At 52.2% G+C, this 23826-nt stretch overlaps 1 protein-coding gene across 5 annotated transcripts; it reads right to left on the bottom strand.

Moving 5' to 3' along the window:
• Positions 1-2149: 2149 nt before the first annotated feature.
• CD300A (CD300a molecule) lies at positions 2150-20269 on the bottom strand. Of its 5 annotated transcripts, none has more exons than XR_015146828.1 (7): positions 19851-20060; positions 13900-14241; positions 12983-13123; positions 9342-9436; positions 6537-6574; positions 5996-6103; positions 2150-4004 (listed from the first exon to the last, which is right to left on the bottom strand). XR_015146828.1 is itself a non-coding variant. In XM_086355197.1 (7 exons), the coding sequence occupies exons 1-7, from the start codon at positions 19909-19911 to the stop codon at positions 3885-3887; spliced, it is 912 nt and encodes a 303-aa protein (XP_086211323.1). In that variant the 5' UTR covers positions 19912-20269; the 3' UTR covers positions 2150-3884. The 5 variants fall into 5 exon arrangements, 4 of the variants coding, with proteins under 4 accessions (XP_086211323.1, XP_086211322.1, XP_086211325.1 ...); XM_086355197.1 differs by having other exon boundaries at positions 12983-13130; positions 19851-20269; XM_086355196.1 differs by having other exon boundaries at positions 9342-9511; positions 12983-13130; positions 19851-20256.
• Between the last annotated feature and the right edge of the window lie 3557 nt (positions 20270-23826).

Raw genomic sequence — 23826 nt, 5'->3', positions numbered from 1 at the left:
CAGCTGGTAAAAGAATCTGCCTGCAATGTTGGAGACCTGAGTTCGATCCCTGGGTTGGAAAGATGCCCTGGAGAAGGGAACGGCTACCCACTCCAGTGTCCTGGCCTGGAGAATTCCATGGATTGTATAGTCCAGTTCAGTTCAGTCGCTCAGTTGTGTCCAAATCTTTACAACCCCGTGGGCTGCAGCATGCCAGGATTCATTGTCCATCACCAACTCCTCGAGCTTGCTCAAATTGAGTCAGTGATGCCATCCAACTATCTCATTGGGCACCTACCAACCTGGGGAGTTCATCTTTCAGTGTCCTATCTTTTTGCCTTTTCATACTGTTCATGGGGTTCTCAAGGCAAGAATCTGAAGTGGTTTGCCATTCGCTTCTCCAGTGGACTACGCTTTGTCAGAACTCTCCACCATGACCCGTGCATCTTGGGTGGCCCTACATGGCATGGCTCATGGTTTCATTGAGTTAGACAAGGCTGTGATCCATGTGATCAGTTTGGCTAGTTTTCTGTGATTGTGGTTGTCATTCTGTCTGCCCTCCGATGGATAAAGACTGTATAGTCCATGGGGTCGCAAAAAGTCGCACATGACTGAGCGACTTTCACTTCTGTGGCTGTTACAGCAGCCAGCAGCACATCTTTTGACTGATGCTCAGAGATTTGCCTCCTACAGAAGATTTCTAATTGGTGAAAACTCAGACTAAATAAATATTTTAAATTCACTCCACTTGAGGAGAAGTGAAAGTCACTCAGTCGTGTACAACTTTTTGTGATCCATGGACTGTAGTCCACCAGGCTCCTCTGTCCATGGAGTTCTCCAGGTAAGAATACTGGAGTGGGTAGCCATTTCCTTTTCCTGGGGATCTTCCCAACCCAGGGGTCGAACCCAGGTCTCGTGCACTACAGACAGATTCTTTGCCATCTGAGCCACCAGGGAAGCCCACTTGGGGAGAAAGAGTCCTGCAGATAATCCCTTGGATCTTTGATTGTATCTTCTGCCCTATCCTTCTGTGTCTTAAACCACCCTGCAGGGGTCACTCTGTGATTAGAAACGGAATGTCTCTAAGGGTTACTTTAGGTCCAGCTTGGAATATGACTGGACTAAATTCAGTTCATGTCAACAAATGTTTCTGAGTGCTTTGCACAGTCCACGACTGAGCCCCTGTTCACATTACGGGGTCTCTCAATACCCTTCGGGGCTTCCCAGGTGCCTCAGTGGTAAAGAATCTGCCTGCCGATGCGGGAGATGCAGGAGACTCGGCTTGCATCCCTGGGTTGAGACGATCTTTCAGAGGAGGGCATGGCAGCCCACTCCAGTACTCTTGCCTGGGAAGCCCTGTGGACAGAGGAGCCTGGCAGGTACAGTCCACGGGGTTGCAAAGAGTCGGACACGACTGATAGTTGGAGCCTTCAATACGCCACTCGCAGTAATGATCAGATGGAAGACAACTTAGGAAATAGAGAGCTGAACAACGCGGTAAATTAACTAGATCTCACAGACATAAGGAGAAGGCAATGGCACCCCACTCCAGTACTCTTGCCTGGAAAATCCATGGACAGAGGAGCCTGGTAGGCTTCAGTCCATGGGGTCGCTAAGAGTCGGGAATGACTGAGTGACTTCACTTTCAGTTTTCACTTTCATGCATTGGAGGAGAAAATGACAACCCACTCCAGTGTTCTTGCGTGGAGAATGCCAGGGACAGGGGAGCCTGGTGGGCTGCCGTCTCTGGGGTCGCACAGAGTCGGACACGACTGAAGCGACTTAGCAGCAGTAGCAGCACAGTCATAAACAGAACACTCTAGCCCAACACACACATTCTTCATAAGTACACACTCAACATTCTCCAGGATAGACCAAACATGAAGCCACAAACTAGGTCTTAATAGATTTAAAAAGATAGACATCATACAGTTTCTTCTCTAACCAGAACAGGTTGATGTTAGAAATAAATAATGAAAGTTAAACTGGATTCTCTTCATTGTTTTTAATGGCATTTTATTCACATTGAGACGGGGAGGAGCCACGTCTGATGGTTGGTCCAGTTCATACTGTAAAGGCATTACTCAAGGCTTAAAAAGTTTTTTTTCTTACAAGACGTTACATGGTATTATAAGGTGGAATTAAAAAAAACTAATTGACACTGACTATGTAACCAGTCAATTTATGTTTATTCATCTTTCAATAAATACTCGAAAAGGGAAAAAATTAAAACTGGAAAATTCACAAACTTGTGGAAATGAAACAGCACACTCATACACAACCAATGGATCAAAGAAGAAATCATAAAGGGAATTAGAAAACACTTAAGATGAGTGGAAGCATAAACACAATCTACAAAACTTGTGAAAGACAATGAGAGCAGTGCTACATGGGAAATTTAAATGCTTACCTTAAAAAGAAGGGCAAAGATCTCAAATAAAAAGACCTACCTTTATAACTTTAGGAGCTATAAAAAGGATAAAGCCAAAGCTAGTCTAAAAAGTTAGCTAGTCAGACCTAAAACTGTTGAACTCTTAGAATAAAGCAAAGGACAAAATCTTCAGAACCTCAGATTTGACAATGATTTCCTGAATATGACCTAAACGGCACAGGCAGTAGCAGCAACAAAATGGACAAATTAAACTTCATGAAACATCAAGCTTTTTGTCCTCAAAAGACACCTTCAACAGAGTAAAAATTTGGCGCACAAAATGAGAGAAAATATTTGCAAATTATATATCTGATAAGACTGAATATCCAGAATACACAGACAACTCAATAACAACAAAGAAATCAATCTGAAAATGGGCAACAGGACTGAATAGACATGTCTTCAATGAAGATACACAGATAGCCAATAAGCACTTGAAAAGTGCTCGACCTCACTAATCACTGGGGAAATGCAAATCAAAAGTGCAACGAGAAACCACCTCACATACATTAGGTTCGCTGCTATTTAAAAAAAAAAAGTGCTGGAAAGGATGTGAAGAAACTGGAGACTCGTGGTGGGAACGTAACATGGTACAGCTACTGCCGATAACAGTATCGCAGTTCCTCAAAGATTAAAAATAGGTTATCATATGATTCGGCAATTCCTCTTCTGGGTGTATGCCCAAAAGAATTGAAAGCAGAGTCTCCAAGAGATACTTGTACACCAAGCTCATAACTTGGATTTTTCACAAGAGCTAAAATATAGAAGCATTCTATTGACAGACAGATGGATGGACAAGCACGAAGTGATATATACATCAATGAAATATTAATCGGCTTCAAAAGAAAGGACTTTTAATACAGTATTGCAGACATACAGCTGCAAAGTTTAAATAACTTTTTTCTTCTCTCTTAAGATACTTTCAATGTTATTAATATCTCTTAGATTAACAATAATCCCAAGAGTCCAGAGAAGTGTGCCACTCATTCTGGCGCTGTGGGCAAGGCTCTCCTCTCCCTGAGTCTTGGTCTTCTTGTCCATAAGAAGACAGGGACCCAGTCTTCAATGCCTTTGAGTTCTCCTGGCTCTTCGCCGGTTCTCCCCACTTTCCAGCAACCCCAGACACTTCCATGGGGCTGTGGTTTACAAAGCTATTCGTAGGTACCATACTACAGGAGTCCCACCTTTGCCTGGAGCCACCTGGAGCTGGGATGAAGCAGAGAAGAGAGGAGAGAGACCTCGAGAGCCAGTGGGATGGAAGGTTTCCCACCGGACCATCCAGAACCGCATTCCTGGACGTCCTCAGGGAAGCCAGCCTGGCTGATGGCGCAAGACGGGCAGCCTTGGGGAGCACAGCTGCCTTGCCAGTCACCATCAAGGGGAGCAGGTGGAGGGGGGCTCGGGGGTGAAGGCCGATCCCTGGGCCTCCTGTGACCCGCAGAGTCCTCCAGTTGGTAAGGCTGGAAACACGAGCTTATGTCTTCTTAACCATGCTGTACACTGGCGTCTCGGAGGGAATCCTGTCGGCCTTGGAATCCTGGCTCCGGGGGTCAAACACTATCGAGCTGTAGTGAAGATCGCCGCTGGGCGGGCCCTGCAGAGACAGAGGCCAGAGGCTCAGGAGAGGCCGGGGAAGTGGGAATCCCAGATTAGGGAGGAGACATCAGAGGGGCCACCTGAGGCAGGTTCCACTGGCGGGGGATGGTGGAGGCTCCACTGGTCCTCACCGTCCTGGCCACTTTCTCTCGCAAAGGCGGGTCTCCAAAATCCCATCCACCCACCTGCTCTGCCCCCACCTGGTCAAGATGAGACATGCCAGACCTGGGACCCTTTGCTGCAGGGCTTGCACCTGGACAAACATCTCCTCGAGCAACAAAATCCAAAGAAACTCTAAGGGACTAAACATAACTGCATGCAGGCATAGCTGGGGCAAATTCTGGACTAGAGACACAAAGAGACCAAAAACCCACCTGCCACTTTGGAGGAGCCTGGAGCAAAAGCAGTGTGCTGCGCATACCCCCTGCATAGAACAACATCCAAGACGGGGCAAAACACCTAAGCCGCCTCTCTAGCCCCACCCCTGGACACACCCCTCCCCTCACCGGCCCCCAAGCAAGGAAAACTGTTGTTTGTTCTTGCTCCCTCCTGCTGCAGCAGGGGCCCCACAGAGCCTTGCCTGAATTTCTTGTCTGGCCTCTGATCAATTTCTATTGATTGGGAAAGGCCAGGAGCCCTGATCACTATCAAAGACACAGCGCAAAGTCCAAGCATCAGAGCTGGGGGAGCGCCTGGGCTCTGCTTTGGGGTCATTAGTCACCAAGTTAGAAAAGCTAGGATGTTGCTAGTCCCCGGCCACGTGTCTGATGCTCAAACCTCCATCTCGTCTTCTCTAGCCACTAATCCCTCAACCTCTGCCTAAACTCTTTCCACTCAAGGGTGAGTTATGACCCTGCACAGGGTGGGGATGGGAGGCAACGTCTTCCTTTATTCCGCTTTGCAATGCTGTGCCTACGGCTTGACCCACAGGGGCTCACTGGTAAAAATCTAAAACGTAGAGTTCATGCCAAAGAGATGATGGGACCAAAACAGTGCGAAACCACTGGCTTTAACATTGAGTGTATGGTACGTGAGTGTGCGTGCCTGCTAAGCTGCTTCAGTCGTGTCCAACTCTGTGCGACCCCATGGACTGTAGCCCGCCAGGCTTCTCTATCCATGGGATTCTCCAGGCAAGAATACTGGAGTGGGTTGCCATGCCCTCCTCCAGGCGATCTTCCCACCCCAGGGATGGAACCCGTGTCTCTTATGTCTACAGCATTGGCAGGCGGGTTCTTTACCACCAGTGCCACCAGGAAAGCCCATGTGGTCCATGAAAGTGAAAGTGAAGTCGCTCAGTCGTGTCCAACTCTTTGCGACCCCATGGACTGCAGCCTACCAGGCTCCTCTGTCCATCCATGGGATTTTCCAGGCAAGAGTACTGGAATGGGTTGCCATTGCCTTCTCCGGGGATCTTCCCGACCCAGGGATCAAATCCGGGTCTCCCGCATTGTAGGCAGATTCTTTTATCGTCTGAGCCACCGGGGAAGTCCATATGGTACATAGTAGGTGCTTAATAAGTGCTGTACTTTATTGACTCTTGATTATCCACTGGCCATTCCAAATGCCCCTTCATCTCCCACCCGACCCCTCAGCCACAAAGACACCAAGGTCTGGCGAAATCTACACTTTCTTCATTTTCTTTTCTTTTCTAAGATTTTTTTTGATGTGGACCTTTTTTACAGTCCTTATTGAATTTATTACAATATTGCTTCTATTTCATATTTTGGTTTTCTGGCCAAGAGGCATGTGGGATCTCATCTCCCCAACCAGGATCAAACTTGCACCCCCTGCATTGGAAGGCTAAGTCTTAGCCACTGGACCACCAGAGACGTCCCCAACACTTGACTGGTTTTCTGTGTATCCTCGTCCTACAGAAGCACAAGGTGATCAATTGATCCTCTCTCCCCTCCCTGCCTGCCGGACCCCACATGGCGATGCCTCTGCCGCGGCCCGCGGTCCCCAGGACGGGAGCTGGGCCCTTGCACTCACCACTGTGCTGTATTCCACCTCCGCCTGTGTGGGTTGAACGGGCTTTCCTGAAAGGGGCCACGTCTGCAGCTCCAGATTCGCATAGCAGGGCTCAGTCTGCTCAGCAGCCTGGGGTGGACAGGAGTGCGGGTTTGGATGGGTGTCCACAGGCCCCCCTGCAGTCCAGCCTAGAGAGGCCCGTGTCCCTGCAAGCATCTCCCCTTCCTCTCTATGCTCCGGGTGCCCCAGCCTTCCCATCCTGCCTTCCCCCTCCCCCACTCAGGTCCTCTCTGGGGAGTGTTTGAATGTTCAGGTCAACAACTGGGCTGGAGGACCCTCCATCCCTCCCCTTCCCTTGGGAGGGAACAGGCTGGCCAGAGCTCACGGTGACCTAGCGACCACACCTCCCGGGCATTGTTCTTCCAGCTCTAGGTGAGCACCTCGCTCTATCCGTGTGGGATCCACGTGGACCTCCACCAGCTAACGAGACAGATCGGGTCCCCAGCATCCCCTGCGTGCCTCCCGGCCACCCTGACTCGCCTCCTGCGGGAACCCTCCTTACCTGACTGCGGCTCTGGGGCGGCTCTGGTTTCTCTCCAGCTAAAGAGGCAAAAGAAGAGGAAGGAGACTGAATCCTAGAATGAGGCAGGATGATCGAGTGAATGAATAAGTGAATGACAAGAGTGGGCTCAGGGGAGGAACCACGAGTGAGCACAAGGCAGGCGTCAGGCTGGGGCCAGCAGGGCCACAGGGTTCACTAACCCTAACCTTAACCCCAGAGGCAGCCGGGAGACAGGCGCCGAGATGCCAAGCAGGGGGGAGACAGAGGCTACATGAACACAAAGCCTTTCTCCCGTTAGCAAAGATCCCTTGACGAGGTGTGATCCACTCACACAAGTCAACTCTGCACTCAGGGATTTGGAGGAGATTATTAGCAGGGAAAATCATACAGTGTGTTAAAGTTGAACAGTGGAATTACAGGACTTCCCTGATGGTCCAGTGGTTACGAATCCACCTGCCAATGCAGGGGACACAGACGGGTTCGATCCCTGGTCCTGGAGGATCCCACATGTTGCTGGGCAACTTAGCTGACGTGCCACAACTACTGAGCCTGTGTTCTCCAACAAGAGAAACCACCACAGCGAGAAGCCCACACACCACCACTAGAGAAAGCCTGCACGCAGCAACGAAGACCCAGCACAAACAAAAACAAGTCAACACGATAAATTTTTTAATTAAAAAAATGAAAGTGGAATTACATACGGAGCAAACGTTTTAAAAAGTCAGATTTGCAAGAGACCGTAAGGATGTGACTCAACCGTCTGTGGTTGGTTTTCTCTGGGTGGTGCAAGTTCTTCTTTTTATTTATTAGGGTGAATTTCTTTCCCTCTCTGTGTTTTATGTCTTTTTCCAATTTTCTACAGCAATCACACACCCCGTTTTTAAAGGGGAGGGACGCTTTTTAGGTGGAAGGGCACCCTGGAGATCTCTGGGACCCACAGATCTGAGGCAACCCAGGCTGGGAAAACCCCCATGTGGTAAAGAAGTATGGGCTGAAGTTTTAGAATATGGTTCCCAGAAGTGATATGGGAAGAGCAGATGGGGAAGAGGAAGTGGTTTTCTTTCCATGCATCAAGCATACGTATGTTGAGGCCGATTTCGCTGCTAAAGGCCTGAGATGTGCTAGAGGGAGGGGCTGGACCCCACGGGGATGCTGGAGGTGAGAGAGTAAGGCGGGGTCTCCCCTTTTGCTCCCAGTAAGAACCAACTCCCAGTTTAGCACTGCAGGTGTGGGGCAGAGCCACCAGAGTTTCACTGCAGCCCCAAAAGGCTCAGCATCGGTCATTCTGAACAAATATCCCCTCTGCCCAGGTACTCGGTGCACATGGAATTAAGAACTCTTAGTCCAGGAAGGAACCTTAAGGCTCACACCCATCTCAGGCAGAAAGCTGCTGTCCTACAGGAGTCAAGTACGCACCGGCACTTGCCCTGGGTGCCTGCCATCTGCCTCTGCAAGGATCAAATCAGGTGCTGATGCAGCTGCTTCAACACCCCCTGAAAGGAGCTCAGGGTGGAGAGCAGGAATGAGGCATCTGCGTGCCAGGTAAATGGGAGGGACAGGTCTTCAGATAGTCAGATAGTCTCAGGGGCTGATTTTTATGAGCCCAATCCTTGCATCTCCCCGTATCTAGAAAAGCACGAACATCCTTCACGGTGACGACTGTTCGCTGTGAGTAGCAGAAGCTTCCCAAGACTAAAAGAAACCTCCTGGGAAAATGTGTGCTTGATTGCCTGTGTTCCTCCCCATTCACCAAAATCACAGATACGCTGACCTTTCCCCGCCCCCTGAATCTCTGGAGCAGTTTCTCAGACCTATCTAAGGTGTTGTCTCCCAGGCCACAGTCCTCATTCTGCCCCAGATAAAACCTAGCTCGCAACTCTCACGCTATGCAGTTTTTTTTAAGCAGACACAGGTAACACTTGGGCCACCCACCAGCAAGAAGGTCACAGCGCACTGGTTCCTCTGCTCTTCTATGTATTTAATTTGCTCAAGCGTTTGTTGAGCCCCTACTTACTGAGCACCAGACAGGATGCTGGGGGCGTCCTATTTTCTCTTTTAATCTGAGCTCAGAGGAGAGTGGCTGGACCACAGGCTCCCTGGGTGCCACTGTGACAATATTAAATAATATTAAATAATACTTTCACTCAACACATACTGCTCCCGTGCCTTCTTGGGTAAGGGTCTCTGATCTTAAGGAGCTGCATGGGCTGGTGGGGAGGCAGCCTACGAAGCAGGTGGGACAAACTGGTGGGACAAGGGCTTTGATGGTGGGAGAACAGAGGCTCCCCCTGAAGGGGCCCCTGACCTGCCATTTGGGGGCCAGGAAGAGGTCCCAGAGGAAAGGAAGTGGAGAGCAGCACTCAGGGGATCAGGAGTGAGCTGGTGGAGGGCAGGGCAGGCCCCCCAGGTGCCCAGAGCAAACGCAGAGGAAGTTGAGAAACCACTTCCTTCCAGCGTGTGAGGATGGACAGATTGCCAAGGGCCTTGACCATGCTGGGCAGGCCTGGACTTTGGAGGCTGTAGGAGGTCACGGAAGGGTTTAGACGGAAGAGGGACGTTGCTTCACGAGCCCAGCCCTGCCGTGGGAAAGGCCTCTTGCCTTAAAGTCACCTCCTCTCAGCCATACCACGGACACTCCCTCCCGGGCCTGCCCTCTAGGGTCACCCGGGGCCATGTGGTCCCAGGGGAGATACAGCTGATGACCCTTCTGGAAACCCAGACGCATTTCCTCTAGGACCGGAGGGTGTGGGCGGGGCCGGCCCACCCTCGGGGTGGGGTGCAGGCGGGTGTGGGGGGCTCACTCACCTTTGACCCGTCTCTGAACCATCCTCCAGGCGAGCAGTGAGATGCCCCCCAGCAGGAGCAGCAGGAGCGCCAAGGAGATCAGCAGCGCATGGAGCCTGAAGGGAGACAGGGTGGGCTGGGTGGGGCAGGGGGTCCCACCTTCCCTCTCTTGTTCAGTAGATAAGCGCCCACTGAAAAAAAGGCAGACAGCGTAAAGCCTCCTTTGCAACCCCCGTCTACCTAAATCCCCCTACAGACACACACGGTACACCTAAGAGCCTTCCAGAGCCTCTTTATTCAACACAAGAAAATACGAATATACATTATTTTTGTATATGTCCTTTTTTCACATATAAGAGGCATAGTATATACCATGGGTCCCCAACCCCCGGGCCATGGACCAGTACCCACCAGGGGACTGTTAGGAACCTGGCCACACAGCAGGAGGTGAGCACCTCCCCATTCACCCCCCACCCCCCAAATCTCTCTTAGTACTGCCTGAACCATCCACTCCCACCCCCGTCTGTGGAAAAGCTGTCTTCCACAAAACTGGTCCCTGGTGCCAAAAAGGTTGGGGGCCGCTGGTGTAAACGCTGTTGTTCAGCTGCTCAGCCGCGTCCGACTCTTTGCGACCCCATGCACTGCAGCATGCCAGGCTTCCCTGTCTTTCACCATCTCCTGGAGCTTGCTCAAACTCACGTCCATTGAGTCAGTGATAAACACTAGTTTTTTACTTCACAATGCTTCTTGAAGATCTCTCCATGTCACTACATTCAGAAGTTCCCTGTGGGTTTTTTTTTACAGCTGCATAGTATTCCATTGCATGGACAGATCATAAATTATTTGACTCTTCCCTTTTCATGGGCATTTCTTTTGCCCAGTCTTTTGCAATTACAAACCTGACTGCAAAAGCATCACCTTGAAACTCTACCACTTCACACTCAGACAGCAGCAGTTGCTTTCCTGGGGAACTGACGAAACTTGGGCTCTGCCCCTCCCTTGCTTGGGCCCCTTCTTTTATGCCTAACTGGCATCCATAATGTTCTAGTCTTTTTTTCTTAAAGATGCACCCCCCCCCCCCCCTGAGACCTGTACAAGCTTCAGCTATACAAAACCCAGCTCCGGGGCTTCCCTAGCAGCTCAGTGGTGAAGAATCCACCTTCCAATGCAGGAGACACAAACAGGTTTGGTCCGTGGTCCAGGAAGATCCCACAAGCTGCGGAGGGAGTAAGCCCGGGCTCCACAACTACCAGGCCTGTGCTCCATGACTAGAGAAGCCGCTGCAGTGAGAAGCCCGAGCACAGAAACTAGAGAGTAAGCGCCACTCTCTGCAGCTAGAGAAAGCCTGTGCAGCAACAAAGACCCAGCACAGGAAAAAAAAAAAAAGACAAATAGACAAATAAAATTATTGTTTAAAAAACCCAGCTCCATTTTCCAGGTGTGCATCTGCAGATCATTTCTGAAGGTGGCATGTTTGGGGCCTGAATCTCACCTTGCCTGATATAAAGCTTGTCACCTGGATTGTCAGGAAGCCAGTGGAGGGGTCGTGGGGTGTCCTATAATAAAGAATCTGACTGGCCTTTGCCTCTGGCTCCTGGAAGGGAGGCTCTAAATCCTTGAGGTTTTCCTAGTAATAGGAGCAACTTTGTGATTCACAAGCCCCTTGGATCTGCCTGAGATTTTCCCTGACTCAGGACGAGAGCTGGTCACCAGAAGGGCCAGCCTTGTGATGAGAGATTTGGGGCTCTGGCCAGCCTGACCTTCAGGGAAGTGGAAAGGGGTATTGGGGGTTGAGGTCAGTCGTGTGGGCAATGATTCAGTTAGTCATGTCCGTGCCATGAAACCCAAGGAAAAACTATGGGCACCAAGACTTGAAGGAACTTTCTGGTTGGTAAAGACATCAAAGTCCCGGGAGGGTGATGCCCCCCAACTCCACTGGGAAAGGGCACAGAAATTTTGCAGTCAGGACCCTCCCAGACCTTGCCCTACATGTCTCTTCATTGACTGGTCCTGACCTTTATGCGTGTGTGCTGAGTCATTTCAGTCGTGTCTGACTCTGCAACCCCACGGACTGTAGCCTGCAGCCGTAGGCTGGACCCCGTTGACCTAGCCTTCATGGTTAGGCTCATCTGCCCATGGGGATTCTCCAGGCAAGAATACTGGAATATTCTTGCCCTCCTCCAGGGGATCTTCCCAACCCAGGGAACAAACCCAGGTCTCTTATGTCTCCTGCATTGGCAGGTGGGTTCTTTACCACTAACGCCTCCTGGGAAGCACCCTGACCTTTATACTTTATGATAAAACTATAATATAACACTTCCCTGCATTCTGTGAATTACCTACGCAATTACCAAACCCAAGTGGGTTGTGTATCCAGCTGATCAGAAATGTGATGATCTGAGCATCCCCAAAGAGCTCTGGCATCTGAAGTCAGGCCATCTTACAAGACTGAGCCTCACGAGCCTCACAGGATGCTGGAGTCTGTGCTGACTCCCAGGTGGCCAGTTCTGGATCGACTTGCAGGGCGCCAGGTGGTGTCAGAATAGGGAGTCTTGGGCTTCCCTGGTGGTCCAGCGGTTAAAATCTGCTTGACAATGCAGGGGACACAGGCTCGATCCCTGGTCCAGGAAGATCCCACATGCCGCGGGGCAACTAAGCCCGTGCACCGCAACTCAGGTGGCGCTAGTGGTAAAGAACCTGCCTGCCAACCCAGAAGACACGAGAGACGCAGGTTCAATCCCTGGGTAGGGAAAATTCCCTGGAGAAGGGCATGGCAACCTACTCCAGTATTCTTGCCTGGAGAATCCCATGGACAGAGGAGCCTGGTGGGCCAGAGTCCATGGGATCGAAAAGAGTTGGACACGACTGGGCAACTAACACACACCACAGCTACTGAGCTCACGCTCATGAGCATGAGCCCATGCTCTGCAGCAAGAGAAGCCACCACAATGAGAAGCCCTTGTGCCAGAACTAGAGAGTAGCCTCCACTTACTGCAACTAGAGAAAGCCCCAGTGCAGCCACGAAGACCCCGTGCAGCCAAAAATAAAAATTAATTGATTACTTTTTTAAAAAGGGAGTCTGTGAATCCCAGAAATGATTTCAGACAATAAGCATATTTCCAGGGAGAGAAACTATAAATGTCAGATTCTCCTGGGGTTTTTTTTACCTCCCCCTGCCAAAAAAAAGGTCGAGAATCACAAATTTGGAAGAAAGAACCTAAAACTTCGGAATCATATAAACTCAGCCTGGGAGGCAGTCTGCCTCTGTGACTGTATTACCCACTCAGTCACTTAACCTCTCGGAGCCTCAGTTTACTCATCCATAAACTGAGGGTGATGGTGGTGAAGGATTGTAAGGAGCAGATGATGACGCCCAGGTGGGGCACTGAGCGTGCGCCTGGTAGGATATCATGTCACCAGCTCTCATTAAATGTCGCTTTCCCTCCCTCCACCCCCAGCTTCTGCCCGGCTTGAGCCCTCTCTCAGAGCCCAGGGCAGGTCCAGTGTGGCCCCTACAAGCCAAGCTAGGAGACGCAGACCAGCTTCTAGCCTGGGTGCAAAGGGAGCCAGAGGCTCCCAATCAATGGGGACAGGGCTCCTGACCAAATAGACCCCAAGGCAGAGGAGGCCCGCTTCCAGGACACAGGCCTAGGGCACCTTACCTCCAGGTCTGCGTGGGGTCATATTCCTCCTGGCTGCTGGCGCTGTGGGTGGTGCCCTCTGTGGCCAGGGTGGTGAAGGACACAGTTGAAACTTTGGTTGTGACTGTCGAGGTCTTGGCTGTGACAGTCGGTAGGGTTGGCCTTGGTGCTGAAATACAAATCAGACTCAGGGAGCCCCGCTGACTCTTCTACCAACCCCCGATTCCGTTCTGGGTTGATTTCACACAAAATAATCACTCAGGAAGTGGGCAGGATGGAGGACCCCATGGCCAGGATCCTCCCAGGGCCAAGTGAGCATTTCCAAATGGGACACAGGTACCGCCCCCAACAGCCCTGACCCCAGCCCCATGATGAGGTCAGGGTCCTCCGGAGGCCCCAGAGTCACCCCCACCCCCAGTCTTGCTCCCCCCCGACACCAAGTCACAGCCTCGTGAGCCTGCCAGAGACGGCTGCCTGGACTGCAGATCGTGTTAGCGCTCCCACTGTGTTCAGCATCTTCGCCCCGCCTGCCGCCTCTCCACTCAGCTCCCCACCTTCCCCACACAGCTCCCCGGGTTTCGGCAGGGAGGCCCACGGCACCCTCCTCTCTCAGCTGCACACCCCGCCTCTCTGCCACCCCTTCCCCGACAAGCACCTTCTCACCGCTCAAGACCGAGGGGATGTGCCAGAGCCCTGACTGTCTCTCTGTGTCTCTCTCTCTCTCACACACACACACACACACAATATACACACATACACCTACACATACACACACATGTGTGAGCACACACATACATACACACAATATACATACACCCACACACACACACACACACACAGAGTTTGCTCTCTGATGGGATTTCTGCCTGGGCTATCCCAACCTGAGACTGTTAGGTGACCTTGTTGCTGGTACAGGGGGAGGGGTGTGCATGGCTCACCTGGGACCACAGACACCTCAACCTGGAAGGTGGGGTCTCGAAAAATTCCTTCCAACCATGATGTATCAATCCCACACCGGTACGTTCCTGCATCCTCCTTTCTGAGGCTCTCCAAGGTCACTGTGAAGGTGAGGTTTGCAGGATGGTCTCTGATGGACACGCGGCCCCGTGTCACTTCTGTCTTTGACTCTGTGGTCTCCACAATATTCCGTGATAACAAACATGAGTGTTTGCACCAGTATTTGTTATTGTTCCTGAATTTCTCCTGGTACCGACACTTCACGCTCAGGGATCCCCCCACGATGCCCGTCACGCTGCTGGGGCCGCTCAGGGACAAACAGCCTGGAATACACAACCGGGTCCAGCTCCATCAGGTGGGCCTGGGTCAGGACACCCTGCGGGTCACCCCCAAAAGTTCCCCCATCTCTTGCTAGCTGCCCCGCATCAGCCTGAATACACCTTGAGACTCTGCCCCTTCCAATCTGTCAGCCCTAAGACCACAGCTGCCCTTTCCTCCAGACCCCAACTTTCTTTCCTCTGCCCTTCCCACCTCTCACCCACCAGGGACCTCCCACCTCCCAGCTTGTCAGGATGCCCCCAGCCCAGAGCAGCTCAGTCACCTGAAGAACCGCTCGCAGCTGATGTGTTCCCACCAAGGGGCTGTGCCCCAAGGCAGAGAGAGGGCTGCCAGATGGTTCACAGAAGCATCGGACATACCTGGCAAATTTTGCGGATGAAAAGTCACCCGCACACACAGTTTACTGACAGTCTTCATCTCACCCTGGGTCTTACTTCAGCTTGCCTAGCTCCTGTTGACTTAATTTTCAAGGAAGCTTATGCTTTATTTCTAAGATTGGCGTCTGCCATTGTCCCAGACAGTCCTCTGCTACAGAGCCGGGGGACTAAGGTGGCGTGTGTGTGACATTAACGCTGGCCTCCAAGCCGAGGACATGCCCCCCCCCCGGCCCCTGTGGATACGGCTCCTCACCAGCCCTGTAATTCTGTGATGGGGCCCCCACAGTGGTGGAGGGTGTGGCTTGCTGTCTTTTGCTAGAGTTAGGCGTCTTTAATTTGACTTGGCTTTTCAGGCTCTTAAATCACTTGAAGACACTTGAACGTAAGCCTCTGGGGCCTTCTTCTTGTATCTTAAAGGTCTACACGTGTCTGGCACATAGTAGGCCCTCAGCAAACACTTGGGTGTGAGCACCTCCCCCAGCCCACACGGTTCTCCATTCAAAGCTGCCCAAAGCTGACCACAAGCTCCCATCCTCCCACTCCTGGGAGCCCGTCAGGGGGTCGTATTCTGGCCTGGGTGGCAGACGCCCCGCAGAGACGCCTTCTCCAGCCCCATGGTGGGTGTGATGTTTCCTGAGATGCTCCGTGGCCAGTGCTACAGTGGCGTGGAAAGGGCATCAGAAGAATCTGAGTTTTAGTCTCAGTTCTATGACAAGTCTGCTGTGTGTTCTGGGACAAGTTACTTAACCTCTCTGAGCTTCAGAGGCCTCACTGGTAACGTGGTGATGACTGGTAAGCCTCGCAGACATTTGGGAGTATTGGATGAGATAATGGGCACCAAATGCCTGGAGAATGATATCAGGTTGAACCACATGAAGCTGTCGGCATCCCTCTGTGTCTGGCCAAGAAAGCCAACATTTCAGAAAATTCAGTCTAATGAACATAGATAACCCTCTGAGAACTAAGATCCCACAAACCGTGCAGTGCAGCCAAAAATAGAAAAAAAGACATTCTCTACAGGTAAGTGTGTAAATCTGGATGAATGTATGATTTTCTAGAAAATGACAAATCAGTAAAATCGACACATACCGAGTGCTTAACAGATAAATGTCCCAGCCCTTCCTTCATTTATGACGTTGCTTCTGCTGCCCACATCCAGACTCCACGTCCTGTGTCCCCTCGACTGTGAATTGTCATCTTTCCAGCCTGGCTCCCGGCTCCCCTGCCTGGGCTGGGCCCCCTTCACCTCCACCCACGGGACCCAGCCCTCTGCGTCCGGGGCCTGCCTTCCCCTTGCACCGTCTCCGTCTGTCTCTCTCCCTGTGTCTGTCTGTCTCTCTGTGTCACTGTCTCTGTGTCTTTGTCTCTCCTTATCTCTCTCTCTCTCTGTCTGTCTGTCCTCTCTCTCCTTCTGTCTCTCACTTTCTGTCTCTCTGTCTCTCTGGGTCTCATCATCGTCTCATCATCTCTCTCTGTCCCTCTCTCTGCGTGCCTATCTCTGTCTGTCTGCCTCTTTATCTGTCTCTGTCTCTTCTAACAGGGCATTCCTATGTTTTCCTAATGTTTTACTTCAGGATCACAAAATCTCATCCCACTAAATCCCAGATAAACGTGTGAACCATCCAGCACAAGAAGTGGAGAGGAACCGGTGCGTTCACACCCCACCCAGGAGACAGAGTAGAGCCAGAGCAGAAGTTAGTGAATCAGGAAACAAAAAACACTGCAACTAGTGTATATGCTGAAAAGCTGATTTTTCAACTGGGAGAAACAAACAACAAAAGAGACATTCTTGTGCGTAACCAGATCAAGAAAAAATAAAAAGAAGACACACGTAAACCATTAAAAAGAAAAATAGGTAAACCGCAGGCCTCTACAAAAACGTCTGCACACTTGGACAAAACTAGTGATTTTCTCATTTTTTAAAAAACATGTATTTATTTGTTTAGTTGAGCTTGGTCTTAGTTGCCACACTTGGGATCTTTAGCTGTGGCATATGGGATCTAGTTCCCTGACCAGGAATCAAACCTGGGCCTCCGGCGTTGGGAGCACAGTCTTAGCCACCAGACTACCAAGGAAGTCCCCCAAACTGGTGATTTTCTAGGAAAGTATATATTACCGATATTAATCCAGAATAGATTTTTTTTAAATGTAGACCAGTACCTACAAGTGTTAGCAAGGAGTCCTTTCCCAAAGATAACTATGTGAAGTGATATGGTAATTATTTCATGGTGTATACATGTATCAAAATATCACTGTAATTGTACACCATATATGTATATACACAGTTTTTACTTGTTAATTATGCCTCAGTAAAACTGGAGAGAAAAGAGAAGAAAGAAGTTCCTTTTTCTTTCCATTCCAAAAATTGAGGAGAAAAACTCAGTTTCACAAGTTAATTCTCTCAAAACTTTCAAAGACCAGACAATCCCAATTTTATTTAAACATCTGCAGAGAATAAGGAAACAGGAAAAACTTCCTAATTCTTATCATACGTGCTTAGTCACTCAGCTGTATCCGACTCTTTGTGACCCTATGGACTATAGCCTGCCAGGCTCCTCTGTCAATGGGATTTTCCAGGCAAGAATACTGGAGTGGGTAGCCATTCCCTTCTCTCAGGGATCAAACCCAGGTCTCCTGCGTTGCAGACAAATTCTTTACCATCTGAGTCTTCAGGGAAGCCCAATTCTTATTATGAAGTAAGTATGCTGCTGCTGCTGCTACTGCTGCTAAGTCGCTTCAGTCGTGTCCGACTCTGTGCGACCCCATAGATGGCAGCCCACCAGGTCCCGCCGTCCCTGGGATTCTTCAGGCAAGAACACTGGAGTGGATTGCCATTTCCTCCTCCAATGCATGAAAGTGAAAAGTGGAAAGTGAAAGTGAAGTCGCTCAGTCGTGTCCGACTCTTAGCGACCCCATGGACTGCAGCCTACCAGGCTCCTCCATCCATGGGATTTTCCAGGCAAGAGTACTGGAGTAGGGTGCCATCGCTTTCTCCCAAAGTCAGTATAATGTATATCAAAGACTAAAATCCGGCCAAATATCTTGATATAATCACCACTTGAATAGTTCAAAGGAAAAAAACTATAGGCGTACCGTGCCAGGATTGGGGATTTTGTTCCAGAGAACTGTGCGTGCTCAGTTACTTCAGTCATGTCTGACTCTGCGACCCCCTGGACTGGAGCCCACCAGGCTCCTCTGTCCGTGGGATTCTCCAGGCAAGAATCCTGGAGCGGGTTGCCATTTCCTCCTCCATCCAGACAACCATAGTGAAGCAAATATTGCAATAAAGAAAGTCACAAGAAGTTTTTAGTTTCCCAGCACATATAAAAGCTATGTTTGGGACTCCCCTGGTGGTTAACGGTGAAGACTCCATGTTTTAATGCATGGGGTGTGGGTTTGATCCATGGTTGGGGAACTGAGATCCCACATGCTGCACAGCCAAAAGAAAAAAGCGATGCTTACGTTATTATACTCCAGTCTATGAAGTGTGCAACAATTAGCATTATGTCTTACAAACAATTTACATACCTTAATTTAAAAATATCATACTCTATTGCTAAAAAATGCTATGCATCATCTGAGTCTTCAGTGAGTCGTAATCTTTTTCTGGTGGAGAGTCTGAAATTTTGCAGGAATTACCAAAATGTGACAGAGACACGAGGGGAGAAAATGCTGTTGGAAAAATGGAGCCAATAGACTTGCTCAAAGTAGGGCTACCGCAGACATTCAATTGGAGAAAAGCAATGTCTGTGAAACTCAGCAAAGCAAAGCGCAAAGCGAGGTGTGATCGTCTCAGTGCTGCATCGTGTGAGCTCAGTCGCTCAGTCGTGTCCGACTCTCTGCGACCCCGTGGACTGTAGGACCCCAGGCTCCTCTGTCCGTGGGATTCTCCAGGCAAGAATACTGGAGTGGGTTGCCATGCCCTCCTCCAGTGGATCTTCCCAACCTAGGGATCGAACCCAGGTCGCCCACATTGCAGGCGGATTCTTTCCCTGGAGGCTCAGACAGTAAAGAATCATCTCAATAGATCATGAAAAAGCACCTGACTCCTGATGCTGCTGTTTTTAAAAACACAGGCAGTGCCCCCTTTACACTAAATGGAAACACTGCACACCTGCCTGGTCAGGGGCCAGGCAGGCATGACCACCGTCATCTTGGTCCTGGGCATCGTGGGACGAGCCCATGACCAATGAGAGAGGAAACCAGAGAAACAGTGAACCCTCCACCCATGACCAATGAGAGAGGAAACCAGAAAAAAAGCGGACCCTCCACCCAGGCAGATCCTGCGAACACACAAGAACCCCCTAGAGGGACAGTAGAAACATAAGTAATGAGAAGGTGGCCGGTTTCTCAGCGGTAATGAACCTGCCTGCAAAGGAGGAGACGCAGCAGACAGGGGTTCAGTCCCTGGGTCGGGAAGATCCCCTGGAGGAGGAAATGGCAACAACTGACTCCAGTATTCTTGTCTGGAGAATCCCCAAGGACAGAGGAGCCTGGCAGGCTACAGTCCTTGGGATCCAGAGTCAGGCATGCCTGAGTCACTGACCACACAAGGATGACACTGGCAAGGCTGCAGGAGCTGTCTGAGAGCCGTGAACACTCCTAGAGGCCCAGGAGAGAAATCATCACAAGGAAGCCCTCTCCTCCAGGGAGCAAGCCTCCTCCTCCCTTCCCTGAAGCTGCTCTGCCCTCCCCTTCCCTGCCCCGTCCCCCTCGCCTTCCCCGATTGGATGGGAATCCCCATCTCCCTTCCTTGGAGACCACCAGCCCCCTGGTCTTTAGGTCCCGGCCCCTCAAGCCACCCTGGTTGTTCATTCACCTTCGTGACCCTGAGACCAGGGCCAGCCCCTGCCTGGTCCCCACACTTCCTCCACCCCCTGGACCCGTGACCCAGAGGGCACCTCCTGTCAACGAGCACGTTCTGGGTGTGCCCGGCAGTCACCCTGCCACCCACTCTGGCACGCCCTGTCTTTTGCCCTCCTTCCTCTAATAATTCATCCCCAAACCTTCGGCAAAGCCCCTCCTCCGTGTCCCACTGTGGCTCCTGCAAGGCCAGACGGATGCAGAAGGGGAGATGGACCCTCACCCATGCCCTCCGAGGATGGGGTCCATCTTAAGCGGTGGACAGACCATGCCCCAGTCTGAGTCACCCTCCCCACTTCCATCCCCACCCTCCCCCCTCCCCCTCCCACCCCCCATCCCCTGGCAGCCCCCACCTGGGACCCAGAGAAGCAGCAGAGCCGGGGGCAGCCACGTAGCCCGGTGCGGCTGGGCCATCGCTCCAGCACAGATGTCGCCTGCCGCAGCGCCAGCCCAGCCGGTCCTGAGGTCTCAGTCCCCCTCCAGGAGGACAGTCAGGCCTGCAGGCTCCCACTTCTGCTTTTCTTCAAGACTTGCTGCTTCCTTGTTCGGCTTCTTTTCGGTTCTGTTCCTGGAGCTGCTGAGAAGATGGGGGTCGCCGAGGAGCAAGCCTACCGGTAGTGCCCGAGACCCCCCGGCCACGTTCTGTAGGTGCTTCGGTGAGAAGCCCTCCCAAGCCCCCAGCTCACCTCCCCTTCCCTCCCACCCCCAAACCACAGGCTGAAGTTCCCGTCTAACCCAGCCAGTGGCTCCTTGGTTTCCCTGTGGTCGGGGTGAGAGCCCCGGGGAGGAGCAAGGGCCCTGGGTGTGTCCCACAGTGTGACTGCCCCGGGGAGCAGCCCTTCCACGAGCCCCCTGGCTCAAGGCCCGCACCCCCAAGGTGGCACCATGACCCCAGAGTCCCTGAGTGATTTCTCATCGTGGAAACCTGTCTTCCACTTGGCCTGAAGGTCCTCGGGCGGTGACCTTCCTTCCCAGGCAGCCCCCACCAGACCCAGCTCAGGGCTGAGCACAGAGCGGGACTTAGCAAGCCTGCATGGACCCCTCTTCCCCAATCCACGTGGAGCTCAGGCTCCAAATACACACACACATGTTCCTTGTGACACGTGCCCCTAGGTTGCGCAGAACAGCCTCACGAGCATCGGAAACCAGTCCTAACATGCCACCTGAGAGCTTGCAGATAATTAACTCTAAATGCCCCCATCCGGAGTCCCCTGAATGCCCTTCCCTTCCTGCTCTGCCTATAACATTTCCAGAAATGTATATTTTTCAACCACCAAAAGTCAAGGTCTTGAATGTCAAGGTCAAGAGCGGGGAGGCACCAGCTGGATAAGAAGCAGGAGGCTGGGTTGTGGCTCATCCACAACCACCCTTTGTACCACTGGTGTGACCTTGACCAAAACCCGAAGCTCCTGTAAAATGTCAATAACAATAGCTAATCGGAGGGAATAGAATAGTATCATAATTATACAAACACTTGAAGATGAGATAATAGTGTCCTCAAGCCAGTTTTTTCCCCAAGGAAATATATCTTTCCTCTAATGAAAGGCAATAGGAAAATAGGATTTTTTTAAATTTATTTTTTGGCCCCTGCCATGCACATGTGGGGTCTTTGTTCCCTGACTAAGGATCAAACTCAAGTCCCCTGCAGTGGAAGCATGGCGTCTTCACCACTGGAGAACCAGGGGCGTCCCAGAAAATAGGGTTTGATAGGAAGACATATGCTTTACAAATAGTCTGCCAGATGCACCTGTCCTTAGAAACCTAGAGAAACACTTAAACTATAGCAAAGAGGAAGTTCAGTCCAGTTGCTCAATCATGTCCGACTCTTTGTAACCCCATGGACTGCAGCACACCAGGCTTCTCTGTCCATCACCAACTCCTGGAGCTTGCCCAAACTCATGTCCATTGAGTCAGTGATGCCATCCAACCGTCTCATCCTCTGTCGTCCCCTTCTCCTCCTGCCAGCAAAGAAGAAAGGCCAAGGCAATTGATCCCCGCCAACCCCATCCTGTTCATCCTAACCTGCCCACAAACCCTAAGAAAGAAACAGATTGATGCAAAATTACCCCATGATGTCAGAAAATTAAGAAAGAGGTACTTTCCCCACTGGCCTTCAAAGATTATCAGTGCATGAGATGTAGGGGAAAATGAAACCCGCAGCTCCAGGCCTGAACCCCCTTCCTTGGAGCGGGGGGTCTTGCAACCAGAGAGCCCCTCATCATAGGCTCTGGTGGTCTCTTCCCAGGCTCTTGGATCTTCTTCCCAGTGTGGACGCCAGTGCTCGGAGGCCAGTGGGCAGGGATGACATGGTGGTGATGGGTAGGGGGTTCCAGACCTGCAGCTGCCCGTTGAGCTCTGAGAACCCAGATTTGGGGGTGGGGCCCTGCAGAACTTCCCTCCCTGGGGCATCGCAATCTCAGAGCCGCCACCCTCGTCCCAGGGAGATGAGGCTCCCTCAGCCCTGCTTCTTCCTCCTCTTGCGCAGGAAGGAAAGCCAAGGGACCCTCAGGGAGGGCGTGTCTCACCCACAGTGGGTCAGGTGTGGCCGAGAGGCTGAACTGAGAAGCAGGAAGCAGCTGAGAAGGAGAGCTTGACATCTGGGGGAGCTGGCAGTGGGGGGTGGGGCTGGGGGCGATGCCTCTGACGGCCACTGAGCACCTACTATGCTCTTGGAGGTGTGTGTGGTGGTGGGATGCACCACCCAGGGAGTTCATCACCACAGGATCCACAGGGCAAGGGGAGGGACTCCGAATGAGGAACAGCCAGGAGAGGGGCAGCAGGAAGGGACAGACCGCTGGCTGGGAGCATCTGGTTTCCCTTCGGCCAGAGCCTGGGTGAGATCAGCGTTTGCTGACTCCACAGCTTCCGTCTGGAGGACCCGGAGGACAGACGGAAGACCAGGAGGATGGATGGAGGACCAGGAGGAGAGACAGGGGACAGGGAGGACGGACGGGCAGAGACTGGGAGGATGGATGGGGACCCGGAGGAAGGACGCACAGGGGTCAGGAGGATGGACGGAGGGCCGTGAGGACGGACGGAGGTCTGGGAGGGACAGACCGGGGACCAAGGGGATGGACGGGGTACCAGGGGGACAGACAGGCGGGGGACCAAGGGGACAGACAGGGGGCTGGGAGCATCTGGTTTCCCTTCAGCCAGAGCCTGGGTGAGACCAGTGTCTGCTGACTCCACGGTTTCTGCCTGGCCCAGCCAGCATCCCTGGGGCCGCCACACCTCGCCTTCCTGCCCCTCCCTAAGGAAACTCCCTCCACGTGACCTGACCCTCCGAGGGCCCAGGCAGCTTAACCAGCCCGTGTTACGGGGCCAACGACCATGACCAACATGAGGGCCAACAACATGCTGTCCTGTCTGGGTCTGGATGCGCTGTGGTCCAGACTGAGAGAAAGAGGAAGCTGCGGGTGGGCAGACAGGCAGGTGACCATGCCAGCTGAGGCCTGAGAGCCCTCACGGCCCCCGAGGGGTCCTCCAGGCTCTCTGTCATGTGCAGAGCCACCGCTCATGGGGCCTGCCCCCAGGGACACTCTCTCCACCCCGGGGAGGGAGCTGGGGCTGGCACCTGGTCCAGCGGGGGCCTGGGGAATTTACCTGGCACCCACGGTTGGGGTGGGGGTGGTCAGCAGGGGGGCATCCACCTGCGGCCTCTCCTGCCCCTCTGCGAATGTGGTTGAGCGCTCCCCAGGGTCGAACCCAGGGATGGGGCTCCTCGAGCGGGAGGGCTGTGGCTGGCTCTTCACAGACGTTGCTTCATCCTCAGACCCCCCTCCCCACCATGCCTGTCACTCACTCTCCCCGAGCCAGGCTCAGCCACCTTCTCAGAAGACCCCCTCCTTCTCCCCGCCCCTCTGAGCCCCTCAATGCCTCTTTCCGATGAGGTCACCTCTGCCCAGGTGTCACCGCATGCCCTCTGTTTTATGGAAAGGCTGAAGATCTCACAAAAGCAGAGACCACCAGCAGCTCCAGGCTTATACACACCCGTGCCCCTCCTCCGCACTTCCTGGGAAGGAAAACCAGATTGGAGATGTGTCCAGAGAAGGCCAGGCCACCAAGGTCTCTCTTGTCTTCTTGCCAAACAAGCACCGCCAGGGAGAAGAAAGGGACAGAACTTAAAATGATGAGAGCCCGTTAAATCTGTCCAACCGAGCTCGTAGGCCTGTGCATGTCACCTAGGTTACATCGCAAACGAGGTTCAAGCAGAGGCCAGTGGCCTGACGCCAGGGAGGGGGAAGCAGCAGGCTCCAGACTGACCACCAGCCCCTCCCAAGCACCCAGGACCACCGAGGGGCCGGTGTCTAAGTGGGCAGCCTCTCTGGC

Source organism: Bos grunniens, chromosome 19, assembly GCF_055505025.1.
Source record: "Bos grunniens cultivar Pamir isolate PY7600 chromosome 19, Bosgru_T2T1.0, whole genome shotgun sequence".
Taxonomy (NCBI): Eukaryota; Metazoa; Chordata; class Mammalia; order Artiodactyla; family Bovidae; genus Bos; species Bos grunniens.
This window is presented reverse-complemented; position numbering and strand designations above follow the sequence as displayed.

Coding starts and splice junctions, on each gene's coding strand:
- CD300A (XM_086355196.1), bottom strand. CDS start 19,911: ATGGCCCAGCCGCACCGGGCTACGTGGCTGCCCCCGGCTCTGCTGCTT. Junction 14,242..19,850: donor GCTGCTTCTCTGGGTCCCAG/GTGGGGGCTGCC, acceptor TGTGTATTCCAG/GCTGTTTGTCCCTGAGCGGC. Junction 13,131..13,899: donor TGAGGTGTCTGTGGTCCCAG/GTGAGCCATGCA, acceptor TTTGTATTTCAG/CACCAAGGCCAACCCTACCG.